Genomic DNA, 16,088 nt, shown 5'->3' with positions numbered 1-16,088 from the left:
ATGGTATTTATTGGGCATTTATTGTGTGCAGAGCACTATACCAAGCTTTTGGGAGTGTACAATTCGATAAAGTATGAATCTTTCTCTGAATAACCAGGACAGATGTGGCCACTCCTTTTCTCAACTTCCGGTACCCCCTCATCACCCACCATTACTTTCCTCCCTCCTTTGCCTCTGCTTTTGTACTTTATTTCTTGAGTGTAAGATGTAAGTGTAAGTGTAATGATAATTATGGTATTTGTTAAGCACTTACTATGTGCCAAGCACTGTTCTAAACGCTGGGGTATATACAGGGTAATCAGGTTGTCCCACATGGGGCTCACAGTCTTAATCCCGATTTTACAGATGAGGTAACTGCGGCACAGATAAGTTAAATGGCTTGCCCAAGGTCACAAAGCAGACAGAGTCAGGATTAAAATCCACATTCTCTGACTCCCAAGCCTGTGCTTTTGCCACTAAATCATGCTGCTTATACGTCTTTTTGCAGTAATGTCGTCAGTCTTTAATATGATCTCCTTGTAGGCTCAGAATATGCCTGTGTTGATTTTGTGGTGTATTTATTACACCAGAACATGCTGATTGGTTCTTAATAAATGCTTTTGACAATGTTGAGGTGGGAGGAAAATACAAATTAGTAGTCTCAATTTGTGTTAGGCATCTTCTCATCTTTCTAAACCTTCTATTGCCTAGGGAAATTAACAAAGTCATATGAAATTAGCTAAAGGTTTATTTATGTATCATTTTGTACCTTTCTTAAATTTTTCCTTTAAAATAATAATTTGCTGCAATTCTTGTGTGTCAAGCAGTTTGAATTGGTGATACGGTGAAACTTGAAAGTATTTGTTTCCTTATGAGTCAATGATACCAAGTGTTAGAGAAAAAGATCTAAGTTAAGAATCTAATTCTTAACTCCAAATTAGGTTAGGAGCTAAGGAATGGGGACAGACTTTTTGAAAGTTTCTTAGCCCAAGTACATTTTCTTCAAATAGAATATGGAGGTGTGGGTACAATTTCTTCTTTGTCTTCCTTGGCCTCTTTCAACTGAGAACAAGGTGCAAAATGCACTGTCCAATCAATCAATCAATCAATCGTATTTATTGAGCACTTACTGTGTGCAGAGCACTGTACTAAGCGCTTGGGAAGTACAAGTTGGCAACATTTTTCCAACCATTTTTCTCTTCTCAAAAATGTTTCTTGGAGTAAAGTTAGGAATTTTGTGTCCAGTAGTCATTCTCACTCATCCCAGGGTGAAAGGAGACTAAAAAAATGGCAAACCTCATGCTGTTTCATTATGGAAAAAAAGTCCAATTGGCATCACATTAACTTGTTACATGCTTTGGCTCAGTAGTGCATGTTAGATACCTAACATTTGTGCATCCGGTCCTTTAGTAGAGTTATTTTAATATCAAGGTTAATAATTAATAATAAGAATGTCCTTCCTATTACTGAATATGAACTCAAATTCATGTCTTCTTAAGAGGGGCATTTATGCTAAGCAGCTTCACAGAGCTCTAGCAAAATAACAAGGATAACAAGCGAGGTAGGAAGGCAGCTTTTTTTAACAGTTTATTCATTATTAAGTTGTTTTCTAATTTTCTCCCCTTCTAAATTACCACTGTAGTGTCCAGGGTGAATATAAGGCTGTGATTGATTATTGGACTGCTCACCCATTTGTTACCCAGTTTCATTATAGCTGCAAAGCCCTGGAATTGAATTATAGCTGTGGAATGTCCATCAACTCATTAATTTTTCTTTTTAAAAATTTTGTTTTCAGTGCAATCTTGATTTATTTACTTGCATCTTTTTTTAACATTAAGGACAAACAGAAAACTTCTCCTTTCATCTTCCTTCTCTCTGATTTATGATAAATTTAGTTTCCTTCGGCCTGATATTTGCTTCAGCAGGCAGTCTTCCTTCAAGTACCACCCTGATTGATGTATAATCTTTGATATCTTCCATTAGCCTCCAGGATCACTAAGTTCAAGGCCCTCTTGGAACCTAAGGAGCCCTGCCGAGGAACTGAAGGCCTTCAGAGTCCTTGGGGTGATTGACAAGGTAATTCTTCAGTGTCTCTTCAAGAGTTCAGTCATAAATCGACTGCATGCTGACATTCGGTCTTTGAAGCTGTGGATCTTAAGAATATGAAACAAAAGGAGAAAATGACTCAAATGCATTTGCACTTTAAAATAACAAAAGCAGAAGAGAAAAGGCTTTAATCTAAGCAATTCATGTAAGGTCATGCAAAATATATTTGAGCCAAAGGATAGGGTACATGTTTGGTGGCAGTCAGTAGAATGGGATCTGGTTTTTTTAAAATGTCAGTTGTTTCAGCAGGGTAAAGACTTGTTCATGTACTTTCCAGGCATTAAACCAATGTGGGACTGTAGTAGAAGGCAGAGATTCAGTAGCGTCTATGCACGGTTCTGGCGGTTGAAGGAGAGAAATGGCTTGCTTTGCTCTACTTGAGGCCAGGCAGCAAATCCCATGCTCAAGCAAAATCGTAGTAATTAGCCCAGCTGAATTTTTTTCTGGTATTTTTAAGTGCTTACTGTGTGCTAGGCACCATACTAAGTGCTGGGGTAGATAGAATTTTGGGGCTTCTTATTAACATATTTAAGAAACCCCTAGGCATCTGCATTTTCTCAGACACCAAGAGTATTGATCTTTAAAGAACTGGGAATAGAGCCAGTAATTAGTCCCTTTGGTTCTATTTTGTTGATTAATCATCTCATAGCCATTGTAAACATACGTTATTTGGAATATCAGTCAGTCGTATTTATTGAGCACTTACTCTGCAGTGCTTGGGAGAGCACAGTATAAGAAAGTTGGTAAACAGTTCCCCGCCCACAGCATGCTTACAGTCTAGAGACAAGCTTAAAGTCTAGAGTGGCAGTGAATAGTGGGGGTGACCGTTTAACTTTGTGGAGGCTTGTTTCACCATCAACCTTGAAAGCCCCGTGTCTTCATGTTGCTGGGCTTGTGTGCTTCTCCATAACACATTCTTCTTACTGTTTTAGGACATTTCTGAAGCCAGACATTCACTGGGATGCTTGGTGTTGTTACTCTGTCACCAGTAGTTACAGGCCCAAGGAGGGTCGGATAGTAGATGAACCTCTCAGTGGATATCAGCTGCCTCGCTTCTTTACTGAAAGACTTTGCATCATTGCCAGCGATCAGGCACTGAGGAGGCCCCATGGGTCCACTTCTTCAAATGCTGCTTATAAAATCAGTTAGTCAATGGGGGGCATTTATTGAGTGCTCACTGTGTGCAGAGCACTGTATTTAACACTTGGGACAATACAATATAACAAACACAGTCTAGTGGGAGAGGCAGATGTTTGATCTCTCCCCGTTAGACAGTTAAGTTCATCAATATAGGAACTGCTTATTCCATTTCTTTTGTTTTTTCCTGTACACGTAGTTTGTTGCCGTGCACATTGAGGATGCTTAGTAAATGACTGATTGAGGCTTTGTAAGCTCCCTGGGAGAAAGTTGCAATATAAAATGAGACAAGGGAAAGTCTTTATGGGTTTACAGTATGGAATAGAGTGTTGATTGTACATAGACCTTATCAGCCTCACCCTCAGGCATGGATGGGATCTCATCATCAATAGCATCATCTTCAAATATGAAGGACAGCCACACAGATCTAGATATGCATCTCTCAGCAGTAGGGTGCCAGAAATTTATTCTTGAATCTCCACAAATGATTTGGCTCCTCCAGAAACGCCCCTAGGCAGAGGGATAGATTTATGAATCCTCTAGCATTTTTACATAGCATAACAATGAGGATCTTTCCTTTTCTCCATTGTCAAGGCAGTACTTAGTCATTTGATTTTGAATTATCACAACCAGTAGCCTAAATCTGGAGTGTAACAGAGAAAATAAATTTTACACTCATGTGTACTGCTGGTTTTAATATAACCTTGAAAAAATTATTTAAAATGCATATAATTTAAACTGGTTAGCACCTGGAATGGGAGAATATTATTAACAGTAATAATATGAATTTGGATATCCTATAAAACATTAGATCAATTAATTCATCAGTGCTATTTAGTGGGTGCCTACATACTGAGTGCAAAGCACTGTACTCAGTACTTGGGAAAATGTAACAGAAGCAAGACAAAAATCCTGACCCTCAAAGGATTTCATAATCTAAAGGGACAGACAGGCAAAAAAAACTGTCTACAAATATTTTGTCTCCCCCTTTAAGAGCTTTCTGTGGTCTGAGAGAATGTCATTTCTGTAGTTTTCAAGCATCTGGTACAGTGTACCACATCAAATAGCCGCTAAATAAATGTTGCTACTACTAGATAATAGGAAGTTGTTCAAGAATATCAAGATAAAATAGGATAATTAAGTGAATACACAATTGAACATTTAAATGAAATATACATATGCAGGTGTACCACATGATGTAACCATCATATGGTCCTTGAAAATGAGGATGTATCATGAACGGCTGTATCATGGGATATGTTTTCCTATAGAGGTTATAAATTCAAATCTCTTCCTGAGCTTCTGGAAGAATAACATGAAATTCTTCTAAGTGCAGTTTCTGTAGCAATAAATATCACTAAAATATTATTTGTTTTCTATTGAAGTAATTCAAAGCATGACCTTCCACCATTAACTGTATAAGGAAGGTGTAATATGCAGGAAGCTGCAGAAGTAGAAACCTGTTCTGCTGACAGAGGTAGTGGTTTTTTAACTTTTGTGAAAATTTTACTTGATTTAGGGTGAACAAAAGCCTGCTTCTTTTGTTCATGAGGCATCTTGTACTAGGCTAAGTCCTTCTGAATTTATTTGCACTCCTTTGAGCTCCTCTCTATCAGGTTCTTCTTCAGTCATTTTTCAAAGTTCAATAGCGTCCTTGAAATTTGGTGGAAGACTTTGTAATCCAAAAATTTTAGCTGGTGGTGGAGCTTGGTAAAATATGTATAGATTGAGGATGAACATTCCTTTGAAAGAGCGGTTTTCTGAACAGAACTGTAAATCATCCAAAATTAAGTGGCTAATTCCAATTGTTATTATTTCTAAAGTGATACTCGATCCTACTACAACTTCAGATCCCAGAAAATATAGTCCATTTTGACGGATGAACCTTAGTCCGGAGAGTTCAGAACCGAGAACCTGCTCAAAGAATTGATTATGGTGTCAGCGTCCTGTGCTGAGCCCCTCAAATTTTTTAATCCCTTCCAGCCACATTCCCACTTTTTGCACAGGAACAAGCTAGTAGGCCAGGGAAGCTGTGCACTGTGAATTGCACGTCTGGTCTTTGCCCATGTTACTCAGCTACAGAGTTACTACAACCTAGGATGATAACTCAAGTGACTTGTTCTAACCCACTTCAGATCCCTTGTGGGGGAGGTCTTCAGTTTCTCTGTAACTTGGAGTGGAGGAGTGATTGGTGTAGCACTCTCCAAAGGAGGAACGTTTTCCCTTGGTTCAATCCTCTCCTCTAGGGCAGGAGGGAGTGAATTGATCTGGCCCCCTTTTCTCTTGCCAGAAATTGGTTTCCTGCATGATTAGACTGTCACTGACAGTCCTGGAAGGTAGATGTGCTGATATTTAGTAGTCGGTGTTTAATTTTAGGTGATTTATTATACTGCCATTGTACGGGACCCATTTATAAATTGTACTCAATACCTTGCTACCTTAGTCATTCTCCCTAGCATTTAAGTGCATTTCTTATTTATTATTGATGAGCGTTTATAGTCATTTCAGAAGCACTTTATCATAATGATAGTCATATACTGGATTTATCTAGTTCCTTTTTACCAAAGAGCTTAAAGTGCTTTTATAATTTAAACTATTAATTATTTATTCCTCACCCACCTTCTCAGGCTATGATATAGTGTAACATTGTTGCTGTTCATATTTGAAGATAACACCATTATGAGTGAAGCTGACCCATAGGTGTGAGAGTGGCTGAAAAGGTCAGGTTTTCAGATGAATTAAGAAGTAATGAGACTAACTCAAGATCACCTAGCAGGTTTTGGGCTTGAATTCCTTCATTTTGAGCCTGATGTTGACTTGCCTTCCAGACTAAACCTAAGAAAACCTTTTCTCCATAAGTATCCCTCTTCCCTCTTCCAATATCCTTATATACTTTGGTAGAAGGTGACCAATCAATCAATAGCATTTATTGAGTGCCTAATGTATGCAGAACACTACAATAAAACGCTTAGTACATTAGTATTAGTAGACGTGATCCCAGCCCCCCAAAGAGCTTACAATCAAGCACTTTTAATGAGGAAACTCTGAAGCACAGAAAAGTTAATTAAGTAGTTTATCCCTGGTCACGCAGCAGGCAAGTGATGTGTGACCATGGATGAATAAGTTACTGTTACCAAAACTTTGGTCTCCCGACTCCGAGAACCATTCTTCCATTAGGCCATATTATCTGTTGGGAATAAGCATTTGGGAATACCTGGCACATAATAAGGTGTAATAAATACTAGATTTTTATTCTATTAATATTATTATTATTATGAGAGGAATGTGGCATAGCGGAAAGAGCACGAGCCTGGGAATCAGAAGACCTGAGTTCTAATCCCGGCTTCAACACTTGTCTGCTTTGTGACCTTGGGCAAGTCACTTAACTCCGTGCCTCAGTTATTTCGTCTTTAACATGGGGATTAAGACTGTGAGCCCTTTGTGGGATGGGGACTGCATCCAACCTGATTACCTTGTATCTACTCCAGCGCTTAATACAGGGTCTGGCACATAGTAAGCACTTAACAAATACCATAAAAAATTATTCTCATTATTATAAGGTGCAGTGGAAGCACACGGTATTCTCACTGCCTGCAAGGAGTTTATAGCCTAACAGGTAAGACAGACACAAAAATATTCACAAACAGGGAAGTGGGAATAAGTACACTGAATGTTCAGTTGATCATACCTCAACCTTCCTAGTCATGCTGTTAGATCAGCCACCTCAGCACTCATGTATTTATTTTTAAATTATTTATTCATCCATATACTCGTCATGTATATGTATAGAGAAGCAGCATGGCTTAGTGGAAAGAGCCCAGGCTTGGAAGTCAGAGGTCGAGGGTTCTAATCGCGGCTCCCCCACTTGTCTGCTGTGTGACTTTGGGCAAGTCACTTAACTTCTCTGTGCCTCAGTTACCTCATCTGTAAAATGGGGATTAAGACTGTTGTGGGACAACCTAATTGCCTTGTATCTACCCCAGCGCTTGGAACAGTGCTTTACACATAGTAAGCGCTTAACAAATACCAACATTATTATTCTTACTATTATTATTATACATAGGAGAGAATATATACATATATCAATGATGCTGATCTGTCTATTGTTTCCATTATGAAATTGCAACTTTTAGGGCAATCTCATCTTTACATCCCTAAGGGCCTAGTTCAGTGTTCTGCCAGCAGTTTCAGGATTTTCAACACACCATAATGAATGTACAACAAAACTCAAGTACTAAGCAGGCTTATAGCTCAACCTCTTGGCATTTTTCTTTTTCAAGCTAGTTTTTTCCATTTAAAATGCAGGATTTTACATTTTCATTGTACTTGTGTACAAAAGGAATCTGTAAACTCCATTAAAAGCTATCAGGCAGTGCTACAAACAGAAAAAATAGCAATTAAATCTGACGTTATCACCCAAACGAGAGCCTAGTTTTCTGTTTGGGCATTATTTTGAAGGTTGAAATGGGTTTTGGCAAAAGTGGGGTGAATTTGTGGGTCCTGAAGTAATTACTTATTCAACTCTGAAGTCCAGGTGTGTGATATTCAAGAAGCTCAAAATGATGATTCATTAGAGGGACGTGAAGAAGTCATATACAGGGAATGATAGACGGGGCTTTGGGAACCCAAGTTTACCACAGCAGGGATCCCTGGTTTCTGCCATGGTCCTCAGAAACCTTGCAGAAACTGAGGGTTAGGTCTGCCACTTGGGTGCTCTATGTTCTTGGGCAAGTCACTTAATTTCTATGACTTAAATCAACCAGTCAACCAATCAGTCAGTGGTATTTATTGAGCACTTACTGTGTGCAGAGCACTGTACTAAGCACTTGAGAGAGTACAACAGAATTGGTAGACAGGTTTCCTGCCAGCAACGAGCTTAAAGTCTAGAGGTGATTAAATGCATGTTCTCCCTCCTTATTAAGACTGTGAGCCCCATGTGGGACAGATACTGTGTCCAACCTGATGAATTTGTATTAAACCCAGCACTTAACACAGTGTGTAACTAGTACCGCTATGATCATTCTTATTCTTATTAATATCATCATCATTAGGGTAGGACAGAGGTTTGGAGAAATTCCTTTTAATCCTGGCAGTGCTAGAAAAATCCCCAATCTTCCCTTTCTCACCTCTGTATCTTGCTAAGTAGACCCATGGTTGAGTACGTCTTACTGTGGCTTTGGATTGCAGAAGCCACATAATGGGATTTAACCAATCAGTAATATATATTGGGTGCTTACGTAGCGCAGCGTACTGTACCAAGTGCTTGAGGGAGAACCTCTCAAAGAGGTTACAGTCTAGGTGGGGAGGCCCACTAAATAAATTACAAATAGGGGCCACGTGAGTTTTGAAGGATTTGTGAAAGTGCTTGGGTTTGTGGGCTTAGGTGATGCAAAAGTGCTGAAGTGGCAGTTGTGAGGGAAATAGGGTGGGGAGATAAGTAATTACTCAGGGAAGGCCTCTTGGAGGAGATGTGATTTCAGAAAAGCTTTGAAGATAGGGAGAGCTGTATTTGCTGATCTGTCAGGCCCTTGTGGAGAGCTGTGGTTTGCTGATTTGACAGGCCCTTGTGGTTTCTGGCTGTTGGCCTGATTCCTCGGCAGTCACCCATTTGATATAAGGCTCTTGGAACTGCATGCTATGGTGAGAATATGAACAATAACTTCATTACTAACGGTGATATGGGGTCGCAGGCCCAGTCATCGAGAAGCAGCCTAGTGGATGGTCTAGTGGATAGAGCCCGGGCCTGGGGGTCAGAGAGACCTGGCTTCTATTCCCAGATCAGCCACTAATTGGCTGTGAGACCTTGGGTAAGTCACTTAACTTCTCTGTGCTTCAGTTACCTCATCTGTAAAATGGGGATTGATGCTGTGAGCCCATGTAGGACGTGGACTGTGTCCAGCGTGATTAGCTTGCATCTACCCCAGTGCTTAATAAAGTGCCTGACATACGGAAAGCACTTAACAAATGCCATAAAAACGTCTCCACGTTCCAGTTAGTGACTGAGGAAATCTGGGGAAATTAGATTTTATTGTCAAGTGAAGAAAATGACTTAACCGTCTATTATTCAGTAGACTTGCTGCATATTTCTGAAAATGGAGTGTTCTTCTAAAAGGTTGGTAATGATAAAGCTTAAGTTTAAGAAAGAGTTAAATTTGTATCTCAAGTGGAGTTCAGAACACAGTCTGTAGAACCAGGACAAGGTGGTTTATTTTAGTACAGGAAGACATGATCTGAGTTTGGAAGTTTAAGTTTAGAGCTCCTGAGTTCTAACCTTGCTTTTAACCTTGGAAATGTCCTTCACATTCCTGTGTACCCAGTCACAAAAATAAACAAACAACGTGTGTAAAGATTCTGTTTTAAAGCATTTGGAGGTGAGAAGGGCTGTACAAGTGGCTTATTTTTCCTGGCAGTTCAGTAATTCTGCTTCAGACCCAATTTGTTGTTTTTTTTTCTAACCATTCTACTTACAAAGGCACTCCCTGCCCCTTAGAAACTGATTTCAGGAAGTAATGGATAGCTATACAGACATAGGGCAATTATTGAAAAATATAGAAATGAAGATCTCTTATTTGTAAACTCAATGCCTGTGATAGAAGGTTTATTGCTCACTAAATCATTAGCTTCATATCTTAATATGAAACATAGTTAAGAAGTGGGATCATGGTCATTGCCACTTTGCTGAATTGAATTTAAGTGATTTTTAAACTAGGTTTTGTGAGAGAGAGAAATACATGACTCTTTTTTAATTTTTGTTTTCTGGAGAGAGGTATGTTTACATTGCTACTAGACTCCAGTGTAGAAATAGCATCTTAAATCGCTATCAAGATGGTAAATGGGGTGGCATGACTAGCGATAGGCGGGCACCCGTGGGAGTGGAAAACCACATGGAAAAACATCTTTTATAACTAGGAGGGGAGGGAGGCGGCATTTGACTGGAGGGTGTTGGTAGGTGTGGCACCAGGTTTTTCACTATGCCACAAACATTGGAATGCAAGAGACATAAGCCACAGTGCCTGAGTCTGGATGGATTTCCACATTAAGTGTTCCCGTGGCATAACAGAATGTGAATGATGATTTAAGGATTTCATGAAAAATAAAAAGTATGTAATGCCCATTATTCTTTATATTGATAATCATCATGCCTAAGTTTGTAGTTTTTAATTATGGGAACAAGCTACTCGTCTTTCTCCCCCCCCCCCCCCCCCCCCCCCCCAACTCTAATGGCATAATAGTGTGTGTAAAGGCATATATGGTGAGGACTCAAACAGTGTTTACGTGTACAATTCTGCATTGTAATAACCTCCAGAAACCATAGCCTAGTTGCCTTCAACAAGTTATGGTTAGAGAAGCAGCGTAGCTCAGTGGAAAGAGCATGGGTTTGGGAGTCAGAGGTCGTGGGTTCTAATTCTGGCTCTGCCATCTGTCAGCTGGGTGACTTTGGGCAAGTCACTTAACTTCTCTGTGCCTCCGTTCCCTCATCTGTAAAATGGAGATTAAGACTGTGAGCTCTACATGGGACAATCTGGTCACCTTGTATCCCCCCAGCACTTAGAACAGTGCTTTGCACATAGGAAGTGCTTAACAAATACCATTATTATTATTATTATTATCAATTGAGTGTAATTAAGGGCAGGGCCAATGGGCTTTTGTTATGATACTTCTTATGGTACATGAATTCTTAATAGTGCAGTAGCTTTGAATTAATGTGTGTTAACTATCTCCCTTTAGAAACCTTAAAGATATCTATGAACATTTTATTAGGTTGAGAATTTTCACAGATTTTATGTAAAATATAACCGCTAAATTATTTATCCAAAAAATGTGTTTTTTCCCTGCTGATTTTGCATAAGATAAAGTGAAAATTGGTAAATATACTAGGTAATGTTTGGTTTGGGTAAATTCAATTCACAAAGAATAAATGACAAAATGTGAAAAATGCCCACATTTTTGCAATTCTTTAGATATGTAGTGGGATGTTTTAAGAATACATATTTATTGTCAGATGTGATGTAAAAGTGACATCTTTTAAGGGGAAAAAATGGTTGCATTTTCAAGTGTCTGGGTATACGGCTGTTTCTTAGGGATTACCTGATAGAGGATTTGGAGTGAACCTCTGACTAGAACCTCTGACTCTTTATTTCCTTCTTGCAGCATTTGGATTCAGGATAGTTCAGAGAAATAGACCTTAAAAAAAATCCCAAGGAAATCACTTCAGCACAGAGGAGCACATGCATGTGTTCATAACTTTATGGCTGTATTGTACTTTCCAAGCGCTTAGACACAGTAAGCATTCGTTAAATACATTTGAATGAATGAATGAATGAACTGTACACCACTGTTAAAGTCCATCTAAATCAATCAGTCGTATTTATTGAGCGCTTACTGTGTGCAGAGCACTGTACTAAGCGCTTGGGAAGTACAAGTTGGCAACATATAGCAACATATATGGCATATGCCAAAACATATATGGCAACATAAATGTTTTCACAGTAGCCTGTTTTACGTGTAGGTCAGTTGATGTGGTGACCTCATTTAAAGAAAAATGTTAGCATCCAACTGCAGTTCCAGGGATTAGTTACATTAAGACCATTGTGGGCGAGAGGCATCTCTCTGGGCTTTTAATCAATCCACCGTTATCCCCTGTGACCTTGGGTCCACATTTGGTAGGGCGACTGATGGTTTACAGTGTTCGTTTTTTCTGGTACTTTGCCTTCTGACTGCCTCTGGGTCTGTGGTTTCCCTTATGCTGACTTCTACAGTATTCCTTCCGTCTCTTATCTCAGGGCTTTGATGCATATGCTCTGAAGGTGGCCACAGTGACTTTGGGTGACAGCAGATGGCAAACCTTCAGGCTGCCACCGGCTATACTGGTGTTAAGATGGGAACGTAACGTTTGATGAAGAATCAGTAGTGCATATGAAAGAGCTTTTACTGGAGAAATATCTTTTAATTAAAAAATTAGCATACTGAAACATTTGCTAATGCCTGTGCATTTAAAGGAATCTCAAATGGACTGTTTTCTTGGAACTCAGCTATGCTTATTTTCCAGTTTTAGCTTCACTTCCTTCCACTCTTTGTCCTCCCTCCCCCACTCCTGCTCATGTCTCCCTAACCTAATAATAAATTAAAATGATTAGAAAGAGTGATAGTAAGATCTACCAGGAAAGGTTCAAGGAATTGGTGTCATCAGAACTGAGAGAAGAGAAGGCCAAGGAATTATTTGACTGTTTTCAAGAATGAGAATGGTTATTAGAAGAATGCTTAGTTATTTTCTTCTTGCCCACTGAACACTTAAATGGCAGTGAGGGAGTTTCCTTAGATGTAAAGGGAAACTTCCTGTCAATAAGTGATTAAGTGGGTAGGCCAAATTATCAAAGGAAGCTATGGAGCCTCTCTCTCTGGCAGTCTTTAAAGTTACTACAGACAACCACCCGTCTCAGATGGTTTAGTAGTCACCTGTCTAGATTTAGGGCACTAGTTCAGGTGACTTCTCAAGATCACCTCCGACTCTACTACAATTCAGTGGTTATTTAGAAGTACAGAGATGTAAATTGAGGGTGGGGAAGATTATCTGTTGCGCATTTAAAGGTAGCATGAAGGTAGCATATTTTCAGTGAATTTGGAATTGGTTTCTGTTTGGCGTTAACTACCCTGCAGACTCATAACAATCAAGTCCCATAGTATCATCCATTTTAGGACTTTGCCTGACTGCTTAGAGCGCTGAACCTGCCTTGAAGAGAGCATTTACTTCATTCCGGAGTGGTTGGCAACAGCTCGAGTTTGTGTTGTGAATCCCCTTTGCCAACCAATCCAAGCAACAATGTCTCTCTTGGAGTTGTTTGCTTACCCTTTTGCTTCGAGATATCATGTTTTGTTGGAGGCTCTTGCAGCACAGCATTAGGTTACTAAGAAAGATTTGGAGTCATCCTGCTGCGGATCGCCCAGGGATGCACTCACTCTGCCTTCTTTTGGAAAATGGATATTTAAGCTGAGAGATGGCAGTGGGTGAGTGCTATAAGGTAACATGAAGAGATCCAACACTTCATACTTCGTTTCTCGTCGCTGAAACAGCTTCAACGAGCATATAACAGCCAAGAACAGATTGGTTTCATGGCATAACATGAGAGAAGTGTCTCTACACAGTCTGCTCATGCTGATGCTCCTGATGCTGCTCCTTCTGATGACTCAAAGCTACAGCTTCACAGTCTTCTGGTCTAAGTGCTCTGTAGGACAATGGAACTCCACTGGGCTGCCCAGGCCAGAGAAGTGGGAGATGATTCCCCCGAGACCAAGTGGATACTGTAGTAGGTCACCCCAACACTCCTTATTGTTTTATGATGCCGGTGCTTTGAAACAGGAAGAAACAGAAGCACCTACAGTCGAACACAGGCAGTGGAATCTTATTCAGGGAGGAAGACAGGAGTGCAAAAAGTGGAATGAGTTTCCAGTGCTATTCACCCCCTGCGATAGTGCATGTACTCCTAAATGCAGTAATAGGCAGAGGGAGTGGAAAAATCACCATGCCTGATAATTAGAACTATGTAGTATTTTGGATTTATTGTTCAAAACCATTTCACCTCTGTAGAAGCGCAGCAGTTCCGAGACCCTGTGATGTTGCCAAGTGTCTTGCTTTTTAAGCCAAGTGAAGTATTGGCTGTATTTGGAAGGTCCACTGTAGTGGGTAGTCTGGCCTCCGTGCTCCTGAGTTGAGAAAAGCTGTCTTGTTTGCCACAGATGATTTGCTTATTTTTCTTTCTCTGCCCTATTCTTCTGCTGTTCTCTACCATATCAGCCTACTCTCTTTTGGTGTACCTATGTTTGTGCTTTCCCATTAGGATAATTTTAAGGCCTGGTACAAAAATCCATCTTAGCAAATTACTTGAAAATGTCCAAGTAGCACCATAGCATCATTGAGGGAGAGGCTGATAGGTTAAAGTACTCATGGATTTCTTCCAAAATCTCCATTGACTCTGACTGAACTTTTTAAAGAATGGTACAAAATAACTGTCCTTTAATACAGGCAAACATAGCCACAAATTACCAAAGCAGTTCTTCTCTATAAAAGAATTGGAGCCAGTGTTCATGCATTCATTCAGTCATATTTATTGAGCATTTACTGTGTGCACAGCACTGTACGTGGTGCTTGGGAGAGTACAGTACAACAGTAAGCAGAAACATTCCCTGCTCACAATGAGCTTACAGTCTAGAGCAGGGAAGACAGACATTAATATAAATAAATAAATTACAGACATGCACATAAGTGCTGTGGGGCTGGGAGGGGAGAAGAGCAAAGTCAGGGTGATGCAGTAGTGAATAGGAGAAGAGGAAGTGTGGGGTATAGTCAGGGAAGCTGGAGGAGATGTGCCTTCAATAAGGCTTTGAAGAAGAGGGGAGAATAATTGTCTGTCATATTTGAGGAGGGAGGGCATTCCAGGCCAGAGGCAGGATGTGGACGAGGGGCGAGTTTAATTTTTCAGAGTCACTCAAGCCAGTTTCAACTTCCAGGATTCACATTTGTTTTATTGAGTAAACCATGGGTATCTGTGGGCCAACTTCCCCATTGAAGAGATTCTCCCTTCCCTCCTGCCCCCCACCTGAACCCTTCTGGCCCATCAACTCTCCAGGGTACCAGGTCTCTCTTCTCTTCAAAGCTGCCATTTTTCATTTTTTTATCTGAGAAGATAAATTGTAGGGTTTTTTTCCCCTTAATTATAGCCAAGAAAGTGCTTAGTTAGAGATTAGACTGTCTTGAGTCCTCTAGTACTTTTTTTTTTAAAAAAACTTACCTGTTTAAGCTTGCCCTGTTGCCCTTATAAAAGAGGAGCTGTTAGATTCATTGTGGGGCTGTAAGTGAAGAACAGATGAAGCTAGCTCTTGAGGAATAAGTTGTCTGCTTTTCTTCCAGTTAGAAGCAGTCATTCCGTATGTTACTATAAGGTGAAGATGTAGTAATCTCTTCTGTTAGACCATATGCTAATGTGGTGCTGATAAGCAAGTGTAATAAATGAAAGGGAGGAAAACATTAATTGTATTCGTGCAATAAGGTATGCTATCAAAGGTAATTATTTCATGGCAGTTTTAGTTGTAGCACTTGTTTTATCGTGAAATAAAAGATGGCTTTTATTGGAAAGACAATTGGATCAAATTAGTACCAAATTAGTTTTTTGTCTTTATAAAGGTGAGCAAACCCATGAGCAGTTTTAAATTGGTATGTTCGAGTCTACAAATGAACAAATTCTGTTTGAGGGTTAAAGAAGCTATTATTCTGTCCTTTATGCTGACAGCTTCATTACAGATTGGTCTACTGTTGGCATTAAAAAAAAATGTTTGGCTCCTTATGATCTTTGTGCATGCAACTATAATATTAATGCAGAGCCATAGCACTGTTCATTAAGAAATGACTTTAGATGAGGTTGCTGCATGTAAATTTGGAGTGATACAGATGTTAAATACAGCCGTTGCTCTTTGTATACAGCCGTATGGCTAATAATTTCCAAGTGGCTAAAGCTCTTGTTAGCAAGAGTGCTGGTGTGTTAAGAATGGCCCTATAAATAACTTTAAGAACTGAAGTTGAAGGTGCTTCTTTTAAAGACTATTGTTAACTAAACATTATTGCCAAACAGATGGAAAGCATTCACCAGCCTGATGTTTTTAGGTCTAATTATATTATCACCAGCCCTGTACGGCTCAGTTGAAGAGGTGTATCCAGAGGCCAATTTATAATCATTTAGCCAACACCTGTTTGGGAGAAATTGACAGTCAAAGGGCACATTAAAAAAAAAAATCACATATGTTCTTGTGTTTACCGCCTCAATGTGAACAGTGTCTGGTTACAAACAAACTTGGGAGGAGAAGAAAGTGAAGGT

General features: G+C 39.7%; 1 protein-coding gene across 3 annotated transcripts in view; it reads left to right on the top strand.

Moving 5' to 3' along the window:
• RPS6KC1 (ribosomal protein S6 kinase C1) overlaps positions 1-16,088 on the top strand; it is a 105,808-nt gene that overhangs the window by 53,965 nt on the left and 35,755 nt on the right. For all 3 annotated transcript variants that reach the window (XM_038761074.1, XM_038761076.1, XM_038761075.1), the window contains one exon: positions 1,963-2,055. In XM_038761074.1, the coding sequence (XP_038617002.1) occupies positions 1,963-2,055 (93 nt within the window). The remainder of the gene's footprint in view (positions 1-1,962; positions 2,056-16,088) is intronic.

Source organism: Tachyglossus aculeatus, chromosome 19, assembly GCF_015852505.1.
Source record: "Tachyglossus aculeatus isolate mTacAcu1 chromosome 19, mTacAcu1.pri, whole genome shotgun sequence".
NCBI classification, from domain to species: domain Eukaryota; kingdom Metazoa; phylum Chordata; class Mammalia; order Monotremata; family Tachyglossidae; genus Tachyglossus; species Tachyglossus aculeatus.
This window is presented reverse-complemented; position numbering and strand designations above follow the sequence as displayed.